Source organism: Halichoerus grypus, chromosome 9 (genome assembly GCF_964656455.1).
Source record: "Halichoerus grypus chromosome 9, mHalGry1.hap1.1, whole genome shotgun sequence".
In the NCBI taxonomy this organism is placed as follows: domain Eukaryota; kingdom Metazoa; phylum Chordata; class Mammalia; order Carnivora; family Phocidae; genus Halichoerus; species Halichoerus grypus.
The window spans coordinates 70522968-70544732 of NC_135720.1; the positions used below are offsets into that span (position 1 = coordinate 70522968).

Here is a 21765-nt window from a genome sequence, read left to right on the forward strand (position 1 = left end):
CTATTTTTAAAGGACACTGTTTAAAAATGTTACATCCTTTCCTTGAATTCTTAACTCAAACTTATTGGACATGATTTATTCTGAGCATTACCAGTATGAACACAAATGACTTCCACAGAGTAAAACAGAACTATCTTTGAGAGCTATTGCGGGTCTGAGCCCTTTGTATCATGGCTGATGACTCTGCATGCTCCCTTCTATTGGCTATTGCATTTCAGTATTCTAGCAATATGCAGTTCTACCGTCAGAGAAGTACAGTGCCTGGATTCTGTTACTGCTGTAAGTTCTTCCTCACTTTAGATGGCAAAAGTAGCCACAAATTTAAGCTCCAAAAAAGAAGACCTCTTCTGCATTTTGAAAGCAAATAAAGCAGTTTAGTTTTAGCATTAAGAAAAGTCTTAGGATCTAGAAATCTTAGTTTCAATGGGAAAAAAAGACACCATTAAAATAGGAATTACAAGTTTATTAGTAAATTATAACACAATATAGCTTTAGGCAAATGTAGCTATAACTATCAAGCAAGTTTACATATAGAAAAGGCCAAAATAAATTATATCCTAAAAAAAGGTACCATGGGAAATACATGTCACTGGATTTTAAATAGGGTTAGTTACTTCAATTCTGAATCTCACAGGACTGCCTTGAAAATCCAATGAGACCATGAAGAAAGTAGTTTCTCACTGTAAGTATTATACAAGATAATGTTATTTAGAAAACATACTTGCTCAGAAGAGCACATGTAACTCAGAGCTTCTAAGGGTGGATAGGTATCAGAAAATAACACCTGACAAACATCTCAATCTGGAGTAGTTTATCCACTTAATGGGAAAGAGACAGATGACCTTGGTGAGAAAAACTACATTTTATACTGCCTTATCATACTAATTAAAAATTGGTTAACTTTAGTCTTTTGATCTCATTTTTGGGTCAAAAAGCAAATGGAAATCCGATAGGAGGTCTTCGAACATTCAATTATAGGGAATTTGAAATCACTCTGGTTTCTATCCAGTTGGTATTAAAATGAGGATTAAATTGCCATTCATTTTCTCTAGAAAAGGGTGTTCTTCAAGTTAAAAGTTATATGTTTCCTTAATAAAAAGAATTTTACGTAAAAGTCAGGTGATATATCATCTACCTGCAGATAATTATGAAGTCTTGGAGTACTTTTGTGGTGAAGCTTTCCATATCCTTTAAGATAAGCACAACAGGAGGAGACTGCCATTGACTAGTAGAAGTCCTCTTTTTCCTTGGCATTTTTGGGTCTGTCTTCTTTTAAGCCATTGTGAAAAGAAAGAGTTAAAAGTAAGCCTTACCACCCAAACGATGTTACAATGCCACATGTTGATATATCTCCCTTTATATTTTACAGTAACGCTGTTTCTTTTATTTCTCCCACATAATAAAGAGAAACTCATTCCAACAGTTATTTGAAGAATCTTTCTGTGTCTGACAGGGGAATAATAACCAAGAAGAAAAAGGTTCAGTAAATCTATAACTCATATAAAATATTTATATTTTCTGCTATCTGAGAAAACTACAGAAAAAAGCATGGGGAGAAGATTTTCTATAGATTATTTTTTCTGTTAAAAGAATGTTTTACTTTGCTTTGCTTTAAGGTGAGAACTAGTATTTTTAAATAAAAAGCCCAATAAACAACACTACTTTGCTACTCTGCTACTGTTAAACCTTAAGTTGAAAAGCATTTTTAATATCGTCTGGTCTAATCCCAATCTTTCAAGGATATCTGACATAAACTGAATGTACATTTGATTTCTAGAAAATTTAAAATTGTGGACCAAATTAAGATATTATGGTAAGCATTAGACCCAATTTCATCCCTTATAAAGCAAAAATGGAACTTCACTCATGACTGACTTCAGCAAACACCTTTATCAGAAAATGTCACTGCGGTATTTTTTCCCATACTATCTAGCTACACAGCACCATAAACCAAAGCTGTGGTTTTATAGTGCAGTTCTCCATGAATCACCTAGGTTATCCATTCTCACCGGGGACTATCATGGTAGAATGGAACTTCTTGTCAGCTGTTTGTTGAATATACTTTACTTACAGACCATTTATTCCCAAGAATTCTAAATGTGGATCAAATTAGTTTTTTTTTTTTTTTTTTTTTTTTTCAAAAAAACGACTATTTCTCATTGGACTACGTTGACAATGGGCACTGGCAGCACGGTCCTACTGCACAAAAGCAAATAGAGACCTAAGGATAATACATTAAAGTTATAGCCATTGTCACAGAGAGAGAATCTAGAGCAGAACCCATTCCTGAGGCTGTTTTTGTCACTAGATGACATTCTCCCGCAAATAAGATGGCCTTGTAAGAACTGAAACACTTATCAGGAATTAGACTGCATACTGAAAAAAAATACTTTTAAATTCTAATAGCCTTATGAAAAATAAGCAGCTACTATTAATTAATAGCTAGAGTACATAAGCATATTCTTATTAGAACAAAATAGTACTATGTTTAATATAACTCTAAGCCTTTCAATCATACGCCAATTTCCTGAGAGAAAATTGTCAGTTTACTCTTACCTGTGTGACATTCATATACCAACTGGAAAGAGAATCCATTGAACAATGTATCTTTTTCTGGGTGACCTGAATACTTCCCTCTTTGGATTCCTCATCTACACAGCAGCCCATCAACTGTGAGGCCAGTTTTTGTAAAAAATGTTTTATATCTGCAGAATGGGTAAAAAATGTAAGAAAGCTTATCTCTCTTTAAAACAAATATGAAACAGCTGAAAGCTCTTGATCAGTATACACATTTGGGTACAATGTGTTTTTCTATACTTAACATTAACATAACACTTAACATATTAACTGTTAATGTTCATTAGTATCTTCTCTTTAATATTTAAATTTCACTAACTCAGACTAACACTAGCCAAAGTTTATGTATATTGTCCATAATAAAAGAGTTACTTAAGCAAATGTGTAAACATGAAAATTATAAATTATGTAAGAAGCAATCTATATTTAAATTACACTAGACAGCAAAAGGTTTTTAAGGCCTCTAAAAAAAGATATCAAAAGTGTTACTTACATAAGTTATTTTACTGATTACAAACCTTCCTTAGAGTCATTTTAAAAGATGTCCTAAGGGCTTTTATTTAATCAGTTCTAGTCAGTTTATGAATATGAGAGTAATATAAGCACATAAAGCCCTTATGTAAATTCAAATCTAAGCCCATTTTACTTTCTTAGTGTCCACATCCTTTATGATTCAATGGCTTCATATACCTCAGATCGGCTCTGGTGATGGACTATTTTTTACCATGCTGGTCTTTCAGAGTAGAACAATAAGATGATTTGAGGCTATAAATATGAACCTATACAGTCCATACTCTGTTGGACTAAAGCTGCCAAATCCCCAATCCTTAATTCTCAGCTCTCTGTCCCAAACTTTCCAACTTACTCAACTTTTACTGGGTTAAGGAACACATCTCATAAAATGCCTAGTCTATTACTGGCTGTGAAGCTGATCTGGCAGGGGTGGGGCTGGTGTAAATGAAGCAAAAGGTAGCAGAGAGGCCTGCAACAGCCAAGATTACTGCAATAGGCAATAAACCTCATTCCTGCCAAAAATGTAGTGCCATGCTCTTCCCATGAATAAAAAGGGATAAAGAAAGCTAGAGAGAGAAAGAGAGAGAGAGAAGGCCAGAAGAGATTTGTAACATCTCACCAAGGTTATTATGGCATTTATTCTGTACCTGGACAATCTTTAGCTTGCAATGAGACTACATATGGAGTGACATTATTCTGAAGGGCTTCTGTTAGACTTCTGAATGTTAAATCATGATCTGTTACGTTCACACCTATGGAATAATATCAGTATTACAACATCATTTGTATTATTAACAATTTAACAACAACAAGGCTAACATGTCAAGTGAATTACTAAATAAAAATATTTTTAAATACAATTAATAACAGAAACCAAAAAAATATACTGCGTAAGTGAAGAGACCGCCATTGACAATAGGTATCTGGAGGCATACACAATACTTATTTGTCAGAAAGGGTATTTTGCACAATTTCTCTTTAAAAAAAGTTACTGAGGATATGTAGTTAACCCTTGAAAATATCTTAGGAGTAATTTCGTTACTTTTGTCAAACTCATAAAGAACTCTTTAAACTAATGATTCAAAAATAAGGGTTATGGGGGCGCCTGGGTGGCTCAGTCGTTAAGCGTCTGCCTTCGGCTCAGGTCATGATCCCAGGGTCCTGGGATCGAGCCCCGCATCAGGTTCCCTGCTCGGCGGGAAGCCTGCTTCTCCCTCTCCCACTCCCCCTGCTTGTGTTCCCTCTCTCACTGTGTCTCTGTCAAATAAATAAATAAAATCTTTAAAAAAAAAAAAAAAAATAAGGGTTATGGATTCCAGGCTTACTGTGACCCTGACTTAACAAGTGAGGAGAATCCAATCACTAATACTGTTAATGATTGTTGTAGTAAATACAATAGGTAAAGTATACAGTAAGCTAATTTCTGAGGGAAGAGCCTAAAAACTAATAAAACTTTAGGTCCTTTAGGTATTTACTAAGCCCCTCTCGTTCTCACTTCCACAAATCAGAGTTTAGTGCTGTGCATGTAGTTATCAGAGTTAAGTTAATTTCCCCACTACATGGGGAAAAAAATTCTACTGATACTTTCCTTGACGTCACAATCTGTGATTTCTAGAAAGTGCTTTGGCACTTAGGCAGGTGCCAACAGTAAACATCCTGAAACTGGTTGGTAATTGCTACTATAAAACTTCAACTGGCTGGAAGAAAAACAAAAGGTTCAGAATCCAGGCCTCCAAGAAGCAAAAAATTTTTTTCTAGGATAGCCAACAAATAAAATTTTTGGCAGGTTATTTTTAAATGGACATACACCTTTTTGAAAATAGGAAATGTGCAACTGTGCTTAAGCATTCTTTGACTATGGATTTTTTCTTTTTACAGTATCAAAATGATATTCCTAGACACATTATGGTCTATGATCGTGATACTGCATCTCTAAACAACTCTGGGAGGTTAGCAAAACACTGGAAGACAAGATAGTCTTCCACTGACTCACTTTATAAGCTATTTAACATTGAAACAAAAAATCAACAATGTCTTTAACTGGGAAAATGTTCTCGTCAGGCTACTGACTTTGAAATATAACATTTCCATTAGCTTTTCTCCTTTTGGCAGTAGGCAGAGAAGGGATTTAAACAGTGCTCTCAACAATCAAGCCACTGCTCTTGATTATGTTTTCCCCACTCCACCTCCAACTATTATAACCTGGCCAAGAGAAACAAAGTACCAAACAGTATAATCCAGTCATCACTGGGTCTCAGTTTCTCATCCATAAATGGAAAGGATTTTGAAATTAAGTGCAGGCTGCGCTAAAAAGCTGTTCAAATTATAAAAATTATATAAAATTATTATAAGAATCATTCCCTGTGTGTTGTTACTCAGAGTAGTCCTGGGATCAGCAGTATGGGCATCAGCAGGAGGCCTGTTATAAATGCAGAGTTTCAGGCCCCACCTCAGACCTACTGACTAAAACCTGCATTTACTAAAACCCCCTGGAGGCTTTTGTAGGTACACTGAATTTTGATATGTATTGCCCTGAACATGAGGAATAAGATTTAGGTAATGAACAGTATTAAAGGCAGTATTAACAAAATAAGTCCTTATCTCAGTGCTCACTAGTTTAACAAACCTTGAATAAATAATAAATTGTAAGTGCGATGAAGAGTACATTTGAAATCCAAATAAATCCAACTTTCTTTCCAAAAGAAATAAAGAAATTTGCTAGTATGCCAAAGAAATTTTTTTCCATTATCCTGCAACCAGATGTTTGGTTCAAATGGGACATTAATGATGGATATTTAAGTACCTAAGAAATTTACCACCTGCAGTTTGAAAGCAGTTTATATATAATTCATCCAAACCCCCTTCTAAACAATTAATATTAATACAGTATTATAAAACAATCTAAGATTGATAAACTAAGCACAGGGAAATAAAATTAAGGTCATAGATAATTCCACTGAAGAGATAATTAAAAAAACAAATCTATTTACCCACCAGTGGTTTATTACCAAATTCAAATCTCATATATTCTCATAAAATAACTAAAAAGAGTAACACAAATATATTTCCCCTTCATTTTTCTGACAAAGTTGAGGAGGGTACTACCTAATCCTGGATCAATTTCCTTTAATTTACAAATGTATGATCAGCACAAAGAACTTTTATTGGTTTTCAAAGTATGTAAAGCAAACAAGAATTAGTTTAATTCTATAAAAGAGATAAAAAGGTCTATCAAAACAGGTTATTCTTCACTATTCTCTACAACAAAACCACTAATTAAAAAAACAAACATACACCCATATATACCTAGAATGAGAGCAGCAGTTGGAATTTCTCTGAGTTTTATTTGACAGCCCCAGTCTCTTGAATTCTTCTGAAATCCAGAGTAAGACTTTTGCAGAAATTCAGTTAGACTATCGAACAGGTTTTTATTTAATTCCTCTTGTAGTTGCTATGAAGAAAACACAAAACTTTATGAATTTTTATCAGTAGTAATCTGATGCATCTTTCTAAGTTTGGGAAAGATAATTTGTCATTAATTGCAAAGATTACATGTAAAATGATTATTAGATGGAAGAAATTAAAAAAAAATTTTTTTTTTCCTTAAAGCTCCAGTCATTAGTGCTTTGGATTCCCTCACTAAAGAATCTCATTTATTCATTCAACAAACATTTACTAACCACCTTACAAATGAAAGGTAGTCTTTATCCTAAAACAGTGAAAAAACAACAACAACAAAAAACTGAGCAAGAACACTTAACAATTAAAATACATTGGGTAGAGTGCTATGATGAAGAATAGGACCACCCAAGAATAGGACCACCCAACTTAAACTGAGGAGGGGACATATTTGAGTCAAAGCATTAGAGCAGGTGATAGAGGAGGTGATTATATGGAGAAGAAAGTTAGATGGAATGGGGAGTAGAGGAAGCAAGGAAGGAAGCACCAAGTACCTGGGGAACCACAGACAGAGCTAAGCGTCAAGAACACGGGAAGTGGTAGGGAATGAGCCTGGACAAATAGGCAAGGGGCTAGGCCTATGAAATTACACTTGATGTTAAACAGTTTGGATTTTATCCTGAGGGGAGAACCACTGAAGGCATGTGAAGGAGAGACATGATTCCATCAGGGTTAAGAAGGGGGAATCAGGCAGCACTGTGAAGGAGCTGGGGGAAGCTACACCAGCAGTGAGGTGGGAAAGCCCTGGCACCCTGGCACAGGGCTGTGCCTGCCTGAAGGGAGGGCTTTTCTAACTTGGCCAATGGTGCCATAGGGACTGAGTGACAGGCCTGAGGGGTCTGACATCAAAGGCAAAGACATCGGTTAGGAGGATCATCACAATCCAGGTTAAGAAATGAAGGCCTAAACTAGAAACCACAAACTCAAATACTTTCAAGGGTCACTTGGAATCCATAAATGAGCAAAGCCCTAGGTGGAAAGCAATAAAGAGTGGTGGGAAGCAGTAATAAACGAAGTGCATAACCCTCCCACAGGCAATAAAAAACAAAAAAAAGTACAACACCGTGTTGGTCAAACAAAACAAGTCCACTCAAGATGTTGGCCCTACAGCTATGAATGTGCCATAGCAGAGAAATTATTTCAGAGCTGGAATATAAAGAACATAGAAACTGGACATGAGGATGAGGGAGTGAAGTAATTTAAAAATAGCTTGACTTCTTACTTGTATAACTGAATGGATAATTTGTTTATTTTTTAAAGATTTTATTTATTTATTTATTTGTCAGAGAGAGAGAGAGCACAAGCGGGGGAGCGGCAGGCAGAGGGAGAAGCAGGCTCCCCGCTGAGCAAGGAGCCCAATGTGGGACTCGATCCAGGACCCTGGGATCATGACCTGAGCCAAAGGCAGATGATTAATCAACTGAGCCACCCAGGCATCTCTGAATGGATAATTTAAAGTGTGTCACCATTTAAAAGTTGTGAGGATATGTAAAGAGCCCCTTGCCTTGGCAGCTATTATTATTAATGTATGTTCCAGTACCTGAAGCTATGCTTAATACTTGGAACATGAGCGTTTTTTAGAATATACAGATTATACTAACCTAATATTACCTATGTTTCATCAAAAGTCCTGAAAAATGATGGAAAGGAAGATGGGAAGAACAAATATGAGATTTACGTTATTAGAGAAATATTAAGTCATTAAGAAAAGTATTCACCTCAGTTTCAGATTTCATCTGCTGCCATATCAAGTGATAAGTTTCAAATCGAAGCTTACTGTCCTCAGACTCATTTTTCCCTTTATTAAAATAGTCCTCTAAAAACACAGAAAGAAATAGGTCAGTTTCTTTCTTATATAATAAAAGTTAGAAAATCTCTGTGCAAAATCACACAGTAAGGGATGGGACTGAAATATGTATCAAAAATACATATATTTGGAGATAGGTAACATTCAATACCCTTTATATTTAATTTTATTTATATATCTTATATTTTTACTATAGTAATTGTATCTATATGATTAAAATATCTTTAATTTTTAAGTTATATTTCTATCATGTACTTTTAAATTGCTAACAGTATTTAATGGATTTGGTTTGAGGCATAAACATTTAATATTAACGTATTTTCATTATTTGCTCTTATTCAAAAGCCTTGTATACTACGCTTCATATATTTGCTCTGAACTCTCCTTTATGAAATGATGCTTACGATGGTTCTTGTTCCTTTATTCAATTGACATAGGTTAGCCCAGCCTTTTATTTAGTCTGTCTGTATTATTTTATACGTTTTAATGTTTTCCTCCAAATGGTTAGCCATTCATCAAAACACCATTTATCAAAATACCAGTGGTTTTCAAACTTTTTAAACCATGATCCGCATTAAGGAATACATTTCACATCATTATCCAACACACAGATGTTTAACAGAAACAAAAACAAAGGCCCCACAAAACAATACTTATCATGTGACAGCAAATGTTTTCTTTTCTATTCTGTTTTTTAAAACTATTATGACTAAGTTGATTTCATGACTCACACTTGGGCTTTAACCTTCAGTATGAAAACATTCACTTATTAAATAATCCATCCTTTCTCTCAGTGATTTGAGGCGCCCTTGTTATCTCAGTACTTACAAATGTACTTGGAGCTATTTTTTAAACTTCTTCTTTTGTTCTACTGAATCCAAGTCTATTCCCAGAGCTGTCCTGAACTATTTGAAATCATTAAATGATTGGAGCTTTGCAGTACATTCACACAGGGAATAATTCCAGGTCTCCTTCCTACCACCACCGCACATAATCATTCTTCTTCAAAATATTTTAAGCCATTCTTTCAAATAAATTTTCCCATTGCTCAAAAATAATTACAATAGTACTTTGACTGGATAAAATAAAATCTGTAGGTTGATTTGGGAAGAAATATTTGTAATATGTTAGAAAATCTACATCCAAAACACTACAGGTCTCTTCCTTTAATCAATATTCTACATTCCTTGTAGTTTTCTACTTTCTTTCATATTTCTTATTGTTTACTGCTAGGTATTTTATTGTAACAACTACAACTTTTAAAGGGTTCAATAACAGTGAAAATACCTATTTTGTTCCTGACTTCACTGAGAAGCCACTAGCTTCTACCATCAAGTTTTATGTTAACTAGTAGTTTGAAATACAGATTCTCTTTTATGTTAAGGAACTCTGCTTCTGTTCATAGTTGACTCAGTTTTAGGCAAGTATTTTTTTAATTTATCAAAAGCCTTAGAATATACTGAAGTCATCATGTTAAATGTTAAAATGGCAAATCAAGACATTAATTTTTTTACATGCTGAATAACGTGGCACCAAAATACTTGCCAAAAAACTCAGAAATTGGGAAACAACAGCAGCAGGACAATTTAACTTGTTACCATGACTTCTCTCAGTCATTTATAGCTCAGGAAGGTAAAAAACAAATCAGCATTGAGAAGACCTACAGAATATAAGCTCTCACTGTTGACAGGTTCCCTCCTGCTCCTACGCACAGCGCTTGACTTCAGTGCGAACATCTCCTACAGGGCCAGAGCCACCACCCATCTCAGTCTCTCCCTCTCTCTCTCCTTCTCTCTCCAGTTCCTGCCCAGTCGTTTTCATGGATGCACAGTCATCCACAGAACATAGACAAGAGGGAGAGTTACCAGTCTTCTCTTAGGTATACATCCAAGTGTCTTCGAGTCAGGGGACAGATGGTGGGCAAAATGCTGGCCATCTTCCTACTTCTTCAGGCAATCTGTTTCAAGAATTGAAGCCAGTGAAGGCAAGTGCTAAAATCTGGATATGTTTTCCTTATTCCTACACCATCTGTCTTATAATCAGGGTCAATTCCTCTAAGATTCTCATATTGAAACAGTATCTATTGGTCTTAGGTCAGCCCAATTAAAAAAAAAACAAAAACTAATGTACTTCAAAGCAAAGTTCAAATTATACACATTAGGTTTACTAATACTAAAACTTTGAACAAATCTTAGTAAGTTATAGCTGAAATTCAACAGAAAAAGTTCTAAGCAAAAACTCGCCTATTATGAGAGACAGTACCAAATAATGGTTAGACCAGAGGTTCTGGAATCAGACAACTGGGTTCAAACCCCAGCTCTGCCACTTACTAGCACTATCATTGAGAGTTCTAAGTATCCTCATAGTATTTTAATGGAGATACTCATAATACATTCCTCATGTTTACTGAGAGGATTAAACAAAGGAACACATATAAAGAGCTTAGAATAATCTAGCACATAATAAAAACTCAATAAATGCTAGCAATGTCATTAGTTATAATGACATTGCTGATGATATTAGATGTCATTTCATGCTCTGTATCCTAGATAATGGGAAACAAAACTTGAATTTTCTCTGAAAATGAACTACTTCGAGTTTAGCAATCTCCAACATTAAAGAAATATGTTCACAAGTCCATCACTTAAAAATAATTTATAATGTAGCTATTCTTTGTTCACTATTTCCAAGTCTATCAGTCACTTTTTATTGGGGGGCAGGGAATACAAAAAATTTCATGTTTCCTTGAGACTAAGTCTAAGAGAGTGTAGAACTTGAGATCACAGTTTATTTGCTAATGAGAAATTGGATTCTTATTATAAATCATATTTTCTACCCTCTGGTCCCCTCAGTATGAACCATCATTTTATTATTTGCTCTTTGAGCACAGGTTTCTTATCTAGCTGGTCTCAAACTGAAGGAGTAACACCCTAAGGTCTGCATCATGCGATGATTTAGAAAAATCCTATTCAATAAATACAAGTTCTTTATTTCCTTAGTCAAACAATGGTTTAGTTCAGTTTTTCCTTTAATTCAAAGCTAGTGCATAAATATGCTTAATTCCACATCATAATTTTTCCATCAGAATCAATCTTTACAATACTGAATAGTGAATGTAAATAGTAAGCCTGTGAGGAGCTTTTAGGTTTCCTTTTTATCTAAGTTCAATTAATTAACATATAGTATATTATTAGTTTCAGAGGTCGAGTTCAGTGATTCATCAGTTGCACGGAACACCCAGTGCTCATTGTATCACATGCTCTCCTTAATGCCCATCACCCAGTTACCCCATCCCCCCACCCACCTTCCCTCCAGCAACCCTCAGTTTGCTTCCTATGCTTAAGAGTCTCCTATGGTTCGTCTCCCTCTCTGATTTCATCTTGTTTTATTTTGCCTGGGTTTGTTTCTTTTACTAATTAGAATCATGCTGTATGTATTGTTTTCTGATGTGCTTGTTGGAGATGTTCTCAGCCTAGCACACTCCTTTTACCCATCATATATTCCACAGAATTAGTGTCACTGTTCAGGTTGCTTCATTCTGCTGTTATAATTATGCCCACTTTTGTGCACAAACTTGAGCACAGGGGCTGGAATTTGAGGGGGAGTGTCAGCTTGAGCCCTTGTCAATCTGAGGTGAAGGCTTGTTTACTTGGCGTTGAGCAGGTGGTAGGCTGTGCATGCTGACTTGGGCAGGAGGGCGGCTGGACTGTGAATTTGGGACCCACAGGCCAACGGCATTGTGTGTGACAGGGACATGGCTGGAAACTCTCTCTCTCCTTCTATTCTAAATGAAAGCCTTGCTGGATAGAGTATTCTTGGCTGTAGATTTTTTCCTTTTAGCACTTGGAATTTATCATGCCACTCCCGTCTGGCCTGCAGTTTGTGCCTGAAAAACCCAGTGATGGCCATATGGGGTTTCCCTTGTATGTAACTGCTTTCCTTTCTCTTGCTTTTAAAATTCTCTCTTTCTCACTACTTTTGGCCATCTTACTTTGTGTCTTGGTGCAGACCTCTTTGGTTTGGTTTTGTTGGGGTCTCTCTGGGGCCTCCTGGATCTGTATTTCTCTTTCCTTCCCCAGATTCAAGAAGTTTTCAGCTATTATTTCTTCAGACAAATCTTCTGCCCCCTTTTCTCGCTCTTCTCCTGGGAACCCCATCATGCGACTGTTATGCTTGACAGTGTCGCTGAGTTCCCTGGGTCTATTCTCATTTTGTGTATTTTTTTTTCCCTGTGAGGAGCTTTTAAAAAAGTACCAATACCTAGGTACCACTCCCAGAGATTCTGATTCAATTGGTCTGAGATGGGGTCGGGCATTAGTATCTTTAAAAAGTTCCCCAAGTTGAGATCTAAGTAAGGTCAATGGATTGTATCAATGTTAAGTTTCCTGGTTGTGATACTGTACCAGTTACCGAAAATATTACCACTGGAGATTACTGAGTAAAGGGTACAAAAAACTCTCTACACTTTCTTGCAACTGTATGTGAAAATACAATTATATCTAAAAAAAACCCCAATTTTTAAAAAAATCTCCCCAAGTGATTCTAATCTGCAGCTACAATTGAAAACCAGTACAATACACATTTTCTGTTCTGACAGTAATGTCATGATTTGTTTGAAAAAGTCAATTCTTCCTAACATGATCACCAAATAGATATCTGGAAATAAATGAAGAAAGTGAAGAAAAACAGTATCTTTTTTTTTAAGTTTAATTTTATTGAGAAATAATTTACAAATTATAAAATATGCTGATTTTAACAGTTTAGTATGTCCTAACAAAAGTATACACTCACATAACTGTTCCCTCGATCTAGAAAACATTTCCGTCGGTCCAAAAAGTATCTCTTGCCCTTTTGCAGTCAACTTCTCTACCACACCCCAGGAAATCACTGAGATTTTTAAGACAGTCTCTCTCTTCTGTTTAAATTTCCTTTTGAGTTAGCCTTATTATTTTATTTTATTTATATATGTTTTTAAGTAAGCTCTACGCCCCACGTGGGGCTTGAACTCACAACCTGGAGATCAAGGTTCACATGCTTTACCATCTGACCAGCCAGGCACCCCTAAGACAATCTCTTTTGAAGAATGGGGACATATCCTTTGAGGGAAATTTACTTTCTAATTTGCCTTTTGAAAGTATATTTGGATTCCCTTTTAGATTCAAAGTCCAGGATGTACCTTATCCCTTTGACTATACTTTGGAACATAACTGTTACATCAAGAAGCTAAGTAAGTCAAACTTAAGATAAGAGAATTACTAACTTCAACTAGGGTTAGGTAAGTTCAAGACTTAGGGGAGGAAATCTAGCCAATTCGCTATTAAGACATCTTACCTACTGGCACAGAGATCTTTCTCTTCTTGAAGTTTGGCTTAAACACAAAGCAGCCCTAAAAAAAAAAAAATATAAGAAAGAAAAAAGCATAAAGTCAAAGTAGCCAAGGAACAGATAAATCTCATTAACCAAGTATTTTATGGATAAGCAGATTTTTTTTAAAAAGGCATTTCTTTAAAGTGCTAAGAAATTCTCTCTCTTCTATCTGAATTATAGCAGGAAAATTCTTTTTTTAAAAAGATTTATTTTTTGAGAGATAGAGAGTGCGCCCAAGTGCATGGGGTGGGGGGTGGGCAGCGGGAGAGCCAGAGAATCCCAAGCAGCTCCCTGCTCAGTGTGGATCCCGGACAGGGGGCTCAATCCCAGGACCCTGAGATCATGACCTGAGCTGAAATCAAGAGTCAGAGGCTTAACCAACTGAACCACCCAGGTGCCCCTAGCAGGACAATTCTTAAACAACAAGGGGACTATCCATTTCTTTCTCCTCCTTCCCATGAGATGCGCATCTCGTGATTTTGCTCTTAGGGACCTAATCTAAGAGACAAAGAAAATATAAGCTGATGAAATTTAAACCCAGAAAGGTTCCATTTTTATAAAACTTAAAGAACATTAGTACTATTAAAACGAAGATCAAAAATAGTGACACTCTCTCATTTCAAAAGAAGTCTTTATTATTTAATTACACTTCAAGTATCTATAACCTGGTCAGGAAATAGGTAATTTGGCTATTGTTTCATCTTATACACCTTTCTTCATCTGATAAAAGTCTTACTCATTTGCTCTGGGAAACCGTCCCCAGTTCTCTAGTTAGAATTATTCCTTTCCCTAAGATCTCACAATACTTGAATGCCTTTATTTTGCTTTGTTTTAAATCACTTTCACTGTGTATCATAGTTATTTACGGGTCTGTCTCACCAAGTAGTTTGTGAGTGCCTTCAGAGCACAGACTGCATAAAATTCACAATTGTTTCCTCAGTGTCTAGGACAGGCGTTAGCGCAATCAGTATATGGAATGAATGCCTGCCAAGTAATTTTCCTGGTAATTTCCCAGCTACATTTAGTTTCATGTTATTATTTGACTGGTAATATATAGTCTCCAAGCTACTGGTTCTATGTTTATTCTACCAATCCTAAAGCCATGCACCATGTACAGCTTCTTAAAGACCCATTTTTATGGAAAATGAAAGAATGAAAAAAATATACCTAGAAAAAGTCATCTCAGGACACTGCTAAAGAAAGCTGTGCAAATATAAAATGCCATTTGGATTACAGGATCCAAAATAAGAACTGTGCCTTATACTCCTGTATCTGCAACTAGTGAACTGCTGAAATACACATTCACATTTAGAAAAATCCTGTAGTACCACACAAGCTTGTCATTGCCTCCCTTCTATATCCACCTGCAATTCAGTAAAGGAAAAGGAGCTATGAAGGAGTGAGATATACAAGTGCCCATAATAGATCCTAATGTATGGCAGGTAGTAATATGGTTAACCACTTAGAACTGCTGATCAAATGATGGTGTTTGAGATGGAAGAAGCAGTCTAGGAGGAGAGCTAACAGGTAGAAAATATGACACGGAAAAGGAAGTTTACATAGGTTAAAAAAAAAAAAAAAAAAAAGCTTGCAGTTCTATGAGCTCCTGAAATAGTCCTTAAAGAATCTTATTGATGCAAGGTCCCCTTCATAATCATCTCAATACAAGCATTTCTATTATAATGCTTTCCTGAACAAAACCTCACAATTCTGCAAGATACACAAAAATATGAGTCTTATGCAATGAAAAGAATTAGAGGGCAGACCACTCAAAACCTATGGAACTTTACCACCAGCACAAAACAAAAACAGTACCAATCCTAATAAAAAATACTAGTATGAGAGAACTGCAACCACCTCCCTTTTGAACTCAAACTTTCTGATTAAGTTCTTCTTTCCAGCTTATCTCACTTTTTTTTTTATGATTTTATTTATTCATTTGAGAGAAAGAGCACACGGGGGGGGGGGGGGGGGCGGGGAGAGAAGCAGACTCCCTGCTGAGCCGGGAGGCCGACATGGGGCTCCATCCCAGGACCAGGAGACCATGAGCCAAGCGGAAGGCAGATGCCTAGCCATCTGAGCCACCCAAGTGCCCCATCCAGCTTATCCCTTAACTCAGGCAAAAGATCCTGTGGGCACAGCTTCTCCTGATGGGAACCGAAACTAACTCCTCAAGCAGTAAGGACTGTCCGGAGCCAGCAAGACCCCGCCCATGACTGACTCCAAGACAATGATCAACCTGACCCGTACCGCCCTCCTCTGTCCCACACTTTCCTCATATAAACCTTAAGTATTTTCAGCACTTTGGACACAGTCTTTAAGACTCCAGGCTGCTGTCAGTGTTGGCTTCACTGAAATAAATTCCTTTTTTTTTTTGTGAGTAAAGCAATTGAAGTTTATTAAGTGAAGATACAGAAAAAGCTCTCAAGAGTGAGAGGGGTCCCAACAGGGTTGCCGAGGGCCTTTAGGGTTGGTCTTTTATAGAAAGCTAACCAGGAAACTTAAATCCATTTAACATCTCTATTGATAACATCTTCAACGGCTTACTTCCTTTTTAGGGGCTGGTTATTCTTTGTTGGTCACAGCTGATTATCATAAAGCACCCAACCCCACAAGACCCACTCCACCCCACATGCCTAGGGCAGGGTGGTCCCCCACACCGCTCCTTTCTTGTTTCACTACCACTCATTTCTCCGATTTAGGATTTTGTCGGCAGGGAGGGGCCGAAGCTGGTCTGTCTGGGACCCCTGGAGCCAGGTGCTCTTACACCCCAGTGCCCGGGCTACATAAGCACAGTTAAACCTCTTCTGGCATTTGCATCTAGCATCATAGTCAATCTTCTATAAACTTAAGTTCTATGGCTTGAAGTTCCCCTTTGATATGTAGTCTCAGAAGGCACTCCTTCCCATAATTTTAGTTTAATTTTAATCAAAATTAAAGATCAGATCCATGGTAGAGCCTTCTAATCTACTGTTTTAACGTAGGGAGAAATGACTGCAGTTTTTTTCATCTACATTCTCAACTTTATCACAGCTTAACTTCAGGGGCTTCTGGCGGTACTCATACTACCACTAAAGGTCTTACTTGGTCTGTAGCAGTGCTGTACAATAGAGCTTTTGGTAATGAAGGCGAAATATCATGTCTCTGCACTAATATGGTAGCCACCACCACATGTGGTTATTGAGCACTTGAAATGTGGCTAGTAAAACTGAGAAAATGAATTTCTAATTTTATTCAATTTTATTTATTTTAATTAAAACTGAAATAGCCACATGTGGCTACTGGCTACTTACATTAGACAATAGAGCTCTAGGGTTTATCTTCTTACCAACCACATTATCATGTCTTCCTGCAAGCCGTGGCCATCTAGGCAGCCCATATGAGGTCTATGTGATCTCCTCTGACACACACACACCTACACTACTTTTTCATTCTCATTTTTCACAACGCTTCCTCTCTGATTATACTAATATTTCAACTTCTTTAATAGGTCATTTTATTTCTATCTTCTGGGCCAAAGAACATGTCATTCTCTATGCTAGAACAGTCTCCCCACCCTCCAATCCTTTGCCTAACTTGTACTTACTTTTCAGGTCTCAGCTAAAATGTCCCTTTCTCCAAAAGGCCTTCGCAGACCCGGGGCAATCTGCTAACACTTATCACAATTTGTTATCATCAATTCATCTGTGTTTAATGCCTTTTTTGAGTGCAACTTTTTTGAGTGCAGACAACTGAGTGCAGACAACAATTTTGTTTACCACTCTATGTCGTACCTAACGGGGAGTGCTTGGCGCACAATAAATATTTATGGGGAAGAAAAAGGAAGGGAGGTTGGAGCACATCCTCGGGGAATTCGACCTCCACAAACCAGAACTTAAAAGTCCTCCCAGCCAAAGCAACTAAGGCAGATCGGTGTCTTCGCTCCCCGAGCAAAACTGACCTCAACTGCACCCGGAGTAAGGACTCTTCAGCTCAGCCCGCCACTCCCTCCCCTCGAGCCTGTTCACTGAGGCCTACGTAACCTCTGCTACATCCCTTTTCCAAAAGAGAATGAGGCGACGGCTGAGTCTAGCGGGCGTCCGCCCCCCACGTACCTTGGACACCGAAGAAGTGGCCATGGTCCCAGCTGCCCGCGGGATTGCAGCTGCACTCGGGATTTCCCGCGCTCCCTCGCGGCAGCAGGGCAGAGGTTAGTGGCGGGCCACGCGGCTTCTTGATTGGTTGGCAGAATCCTCCGGGGCGGGCTTCCGGCGCGCATAGGCGGGGCGTACAGAGGGGGCGGGGCGAGGATCCGGGCCCGGAGGTTGGGGCGCGCTTCGTGGAGGTGGACATGGCTTGTGGCTTCCGCAGGTCCATCGCCTGTCAGGTACGGACCCGGGAACTGGCAGAAGGAAGGCCCGAGCGGAACCCCCACGCCGGGTCAGCCCCCAGCGAGAGGGGGATTCCATGAAAACACTGTTTCTGCCGCCTCCTGCCTCCTCTTTGGAGCTGCTCGAGCTGTTGAGGCCGATCTGTTGGGAGGGTCGGCCATGCGACCCAAATCGGTTTCTCAAGGTGAAAAGTAAATCTTGAAAAGCAAATGTTGCTTCCCTCACTCCTTTCCACCCCACAGCTTTGTATGCTTTACCCTAGTGGAAAGTCATTGGGCCATGATTAGAACCCTTTAGAAATTAGTGTTCCTTACACTTAGTGAAATTGATTATGGATCTGAATTTTCATTCGAAAGGGTCTAATTTAAAATCTGGTCATTTGTCTTGCAATCGTCTTGGCCGCCTGTCCTAGCATTATTTTTGGAAACTCCAAAGATAACGTGAGATGCTGTTTTTTCGTGATTCGGAGTCCTCTATGTGAACAGCTCTGTAATAAGGAAAGGAATAAAACACTTAAACATTAGATTTCAGCAAAAAGAATTTTTGAAATTCATTGGCCCCTTTTGGAATTTTGCAACGAAACTTTCAGTTGTCTCGACAAACCCATTTACTTTCATTAATGGACATATTAGTGGACGTATTTTGCCTGGTATATAATTTCCCTCGGTTCATTTTTATAGTATTTCTGGACTTTTGTGGGAAAATTGCTCTGCCTTGTCTTTATGCTTATAGACTATTTCCCTGTCCAACGCTGGCTTCTCAGATAACACCAACGGACCTTCTGATAGAACAAAGCTGAGTTTATGGTTTACTGGGGTAAGAAAGAACACCAGCAGAGTTTTGGTAGTGTCTGGGAAGGCAAGATCTGATTTTTCTTGAGAATTTGAAGTATGGTTTAAGGCTGGTCTTTCAGTGGCAGAGGGTGAGAGGGCAGGGGAGTGGAGGAGATGGCTTGGTTGGGATTCGATACTGATCTTCACAGTTTTGATTTTTTTTTAAGATTTTATTTTTATTTATTTGAGAGAGAGAATGAGATCGAGCATGAGAGGGGGAAGGGTCTGAGGGAGAAGCAGACTCCCTGCTGAGCAGGGAGCCCGATGCGGGACTCGATCCTGGGACTCCAGGATCATGACCTGAGCCAAGGCAGTCGCTTAACCAGCTGAGCCACCGAGGCGCCCTGATCTTCACAGTTTTAAGATTGGAAGAAAGAAGGCAAGGTAGTGCAAGGAATCTTAGGGTATAAACTGTTGGTGCTTTTTTTTTTTTTTTTTGAAGAATTGATTTTTCAAGAAGTTCCTGTAATGAATAATCAAGCTATTTGGGCAGGAATCTCCTGGAATAGTAAAGTTATGCTAACAAAGACAAAGAAATAATAAAGTCATGCTAATGTAGACAGTAGGCTATATCCAGGGTAGGTAGTTTTGGACCTCAGTGTCCAGGCTGTGTTTGGAGTGGGAGAGGTAAGATGATTTCCATTTTCAACCCATAGGTCAAGATAATGTCATGACCAGAAACACTGTGTTTAGTTTTGCAAAGGCTGTATTCTTCCTTGTAAAGAAGGTAAGTTGGAGAAACAGGAACTAATAGGTAGTGTGTATTTGTGCTAGTTACTTTACATTCACATTTAAGCCCCATGATGACCCTATGACATAGAAGTATTAACCTTATACAGTTGAGCAAACTGAGATCCAGAGATTAAAAATCTACCCAAGGCCAGGGTCTACACATGGTCAGTAAATTGAAGAGTTGGTTTATGAACAGGGGTCTAATTTCAAAATCAGCCCTTTCCTATATGCTGTGCTATCAGTTTATAAAGGCAAGAAGCACAATCTGATCATTAAACAGAATCTAATAGATTTGTATGGCAACATAAACTAAGCAAATATATATTTCTCCAAACATGGAGTCATGTTTGAAATGAGGTAAAATAAATGAAATGAGGTAAAATAAAAATATGTGCAATAGGGGCGCCTGGGTGGCTCAGTCGTTAAGCGTCTGCCTTCGGCTCAGGTCATGATCCCAGGGTCCTGGGATCGAGCCCCGCATCGGGCTCCCTGCTCAGCGGGAAGCCTGCTTCTTCCTCTCCCACTCCCCCTGCTTGTGTTCCTGCTCTCGCTGTGTCTCTCTCTGTCAAATAAAGAAATAAAGTCTTTAAAAAAAAATATGTGCAATACATATCTTTATGAATGAGGATCCTTTGCTAGTTTAGGAGTGAAGGAATGTATTACATGAAATAGCACATTCAGCAAATTTTGATAATGAATCTACATTTTTCTAAGCAGTCCCATTATCAGTCCCAAGGTTGAAAGTGAATAGAATATGGCTTCTGTCCTGGCATGGCTCTGGACTAACTTGGGGAAACACATGTATAAACAGCTAATTGCAGTACAGTCTGTAACCAGTGTATTAGAAACATATGTGAGGTGTTAAGGGAATATGGAGAAGACAGCTTCCAAATGTCAGGAATGCTTTGTGGAAAAGGTAATGTCCTGAAGGAAAGATGGATAGGAGTGTACTAGGTTAGTAGGGTGAGAGCTTGGGGAGTGGTAGGGTATTCCAAGAACATCGTATGTATGGACAACAGAACCATGGGAGAGCATGATGTATGTCCATGGAACAACAATATTTGGATATGACTGAAATTTAGAGTGTGCCTCTTGGGCCTCACTTCAGCAAGTCCTTTGGACTATCTTCAAAATACCTTGAATCTATCCATTCTTTTCCATCCCTGTTGCCTTTCCCTTCCGTCACCCCAAACCAAGTACTATTATCACCTACGTCATCTGCTTACAACAGCATTCTGATGGGTCTGTTTCCATCCTTGCCCTCCCTCAAATCCATTCTCCTTATAGCAAGAAAAGTGACTTCTCAAATGTAAAATCATGTCACTTACCTATTTAAATAAACTACATTGCACAAACTCTACCAGAACCTTAACATCTTTCTTTACAACATCCATTCATACCACCCTATTCTTCCTTTCTGCAGGATCCTAGCCACACTGTAATTTTGCTTTTCTAACAAAGCAAGGTCTTTCCATTCCCATTGCATAGATATTCCCTGTGCCTAAAGGAAATGATTTTATATCATGACCGTTTGTGCAAAATGGAAGTTTCACAAAACAGTACTTATAATGTGTGTGCATTCTTTTCTACTTACACTACATTTTTCAGAAAATCCTGGTTGGGAGTCACTGAATTTATTCCCAACTGAAAACCTCTGGTTTGAAAAGTGTGTCCTCCAGTTGCTCTATCTCAGACCCTTGTTTGCTTCCATCATAGCATTTATAAGAGTTAATAATTATTTCATTAGCTAATTAATTATTATTAGGGAATTAGTTATTTTGTTGTTTTGTTTTCCTTGTTTTGGTGTGTTTTCTCTATAGGCTTCGTGAAGACAGAGCATGTTTTATTCACTATTTCTCTAGCACCAGCAAAGTGCCTGAAACATAAAAGGCTGTTAATACATATTTAAAGAATAAGCTGTTGTGATGTAATATAAATTTTGCAGCTTCACCAAATGAGTTCATAATTTTAAAGCTGTGAGATAGAATGATAAAAGTGGAAAGGATTAAAATCCATTTGTGTGACTGACTGACTCTTGGCAGGTTAATTAACCTGTCAGCTATAAAATGATCGTATTGATTCCAAGTTTACAGGATTGTTGCAAGGA

General features: G+C 37.9%; 2 protein-coding genes across 8 annotated transcripts in view; one reads left to right on the forward strand and one right to left on the reverse strand.

The window, feature by feature from the left end:
- Positions 1 to 17920, reverse strand: part of ORC3 (origin recognition complex subunit 3) — a 59740-nt gene extending 41820 nt beyond the window's left edge. For 2 of the 4 annotated variants that reach the window (XM_036094799.2, XM_078055015.1), the window contains exons 1-7: positions 17818 to 17920; positions 13688 to 13742; positions 8268 to 8365; positions 6397 to 6541; positions 3738 to 3842; positions 2557 to 2705; positions 1136 to 1269 (exon numbers count right to left, since the gene is read on the reverse strand). In XM_036094799.2, the coding sequence (XP_035950692.1) occupies positions 1136 to 1269; positions 2557 to 2705; positions 3738 to 3842; positions 6397 to 6541; positions 8268 to 8365; positions 13688 to 13742; positions 17818 to 17841 (710 nt within the window). In that variant the 5' untranslated portion in view covers positions 17842 to 17920. Of the gene's footprint in view, positions 1 to 1135; positions 1270 to 2556; positions 2706 to 3737; positions 3843 to 6396; positions 6542 to 8267; positions 8366 to 10221; positions 10314 to 13687; positions 13743 to 17817 lie in introns of all 4 variants that reach the window. The other 2 variants (XM_036094802.2, XM_036094800.2) reach the window with 2 other exon arrangements.
- Positions 17921 to 18007: 87 nt separating this feature from the next.
- Positions 18008 to 21765, forward strand: part of RARS2 (arginyl-tRNA synthetase 2, mitochondrial) — a 58047-nt gene continuing 54289 nt past the window's right edge. The window contains exons 1-2 of one of the 4 annotated variants that reach the window (XM_078055016.1): positions 18139 to 18277; positions 19583 to 19653. In XM_078055016.1, coding sequence (XP_077911142.1) covers positions 18253 to 18277; positions 19583 to 19653 — 96 coding nt within the window. In that variant the 5' untranslated portion in view covers positions 18139 to 18252. Of the gene's footprint in view, positions 18090 to 18126; positions 18278 to 19582; positions 19654 to 21765 lie in introns of those variants that run through there. The other 3 variants (XM_036094806.2, XM_036094803.2, XM_036094807.2) reach the window with 3 other exon arrangements.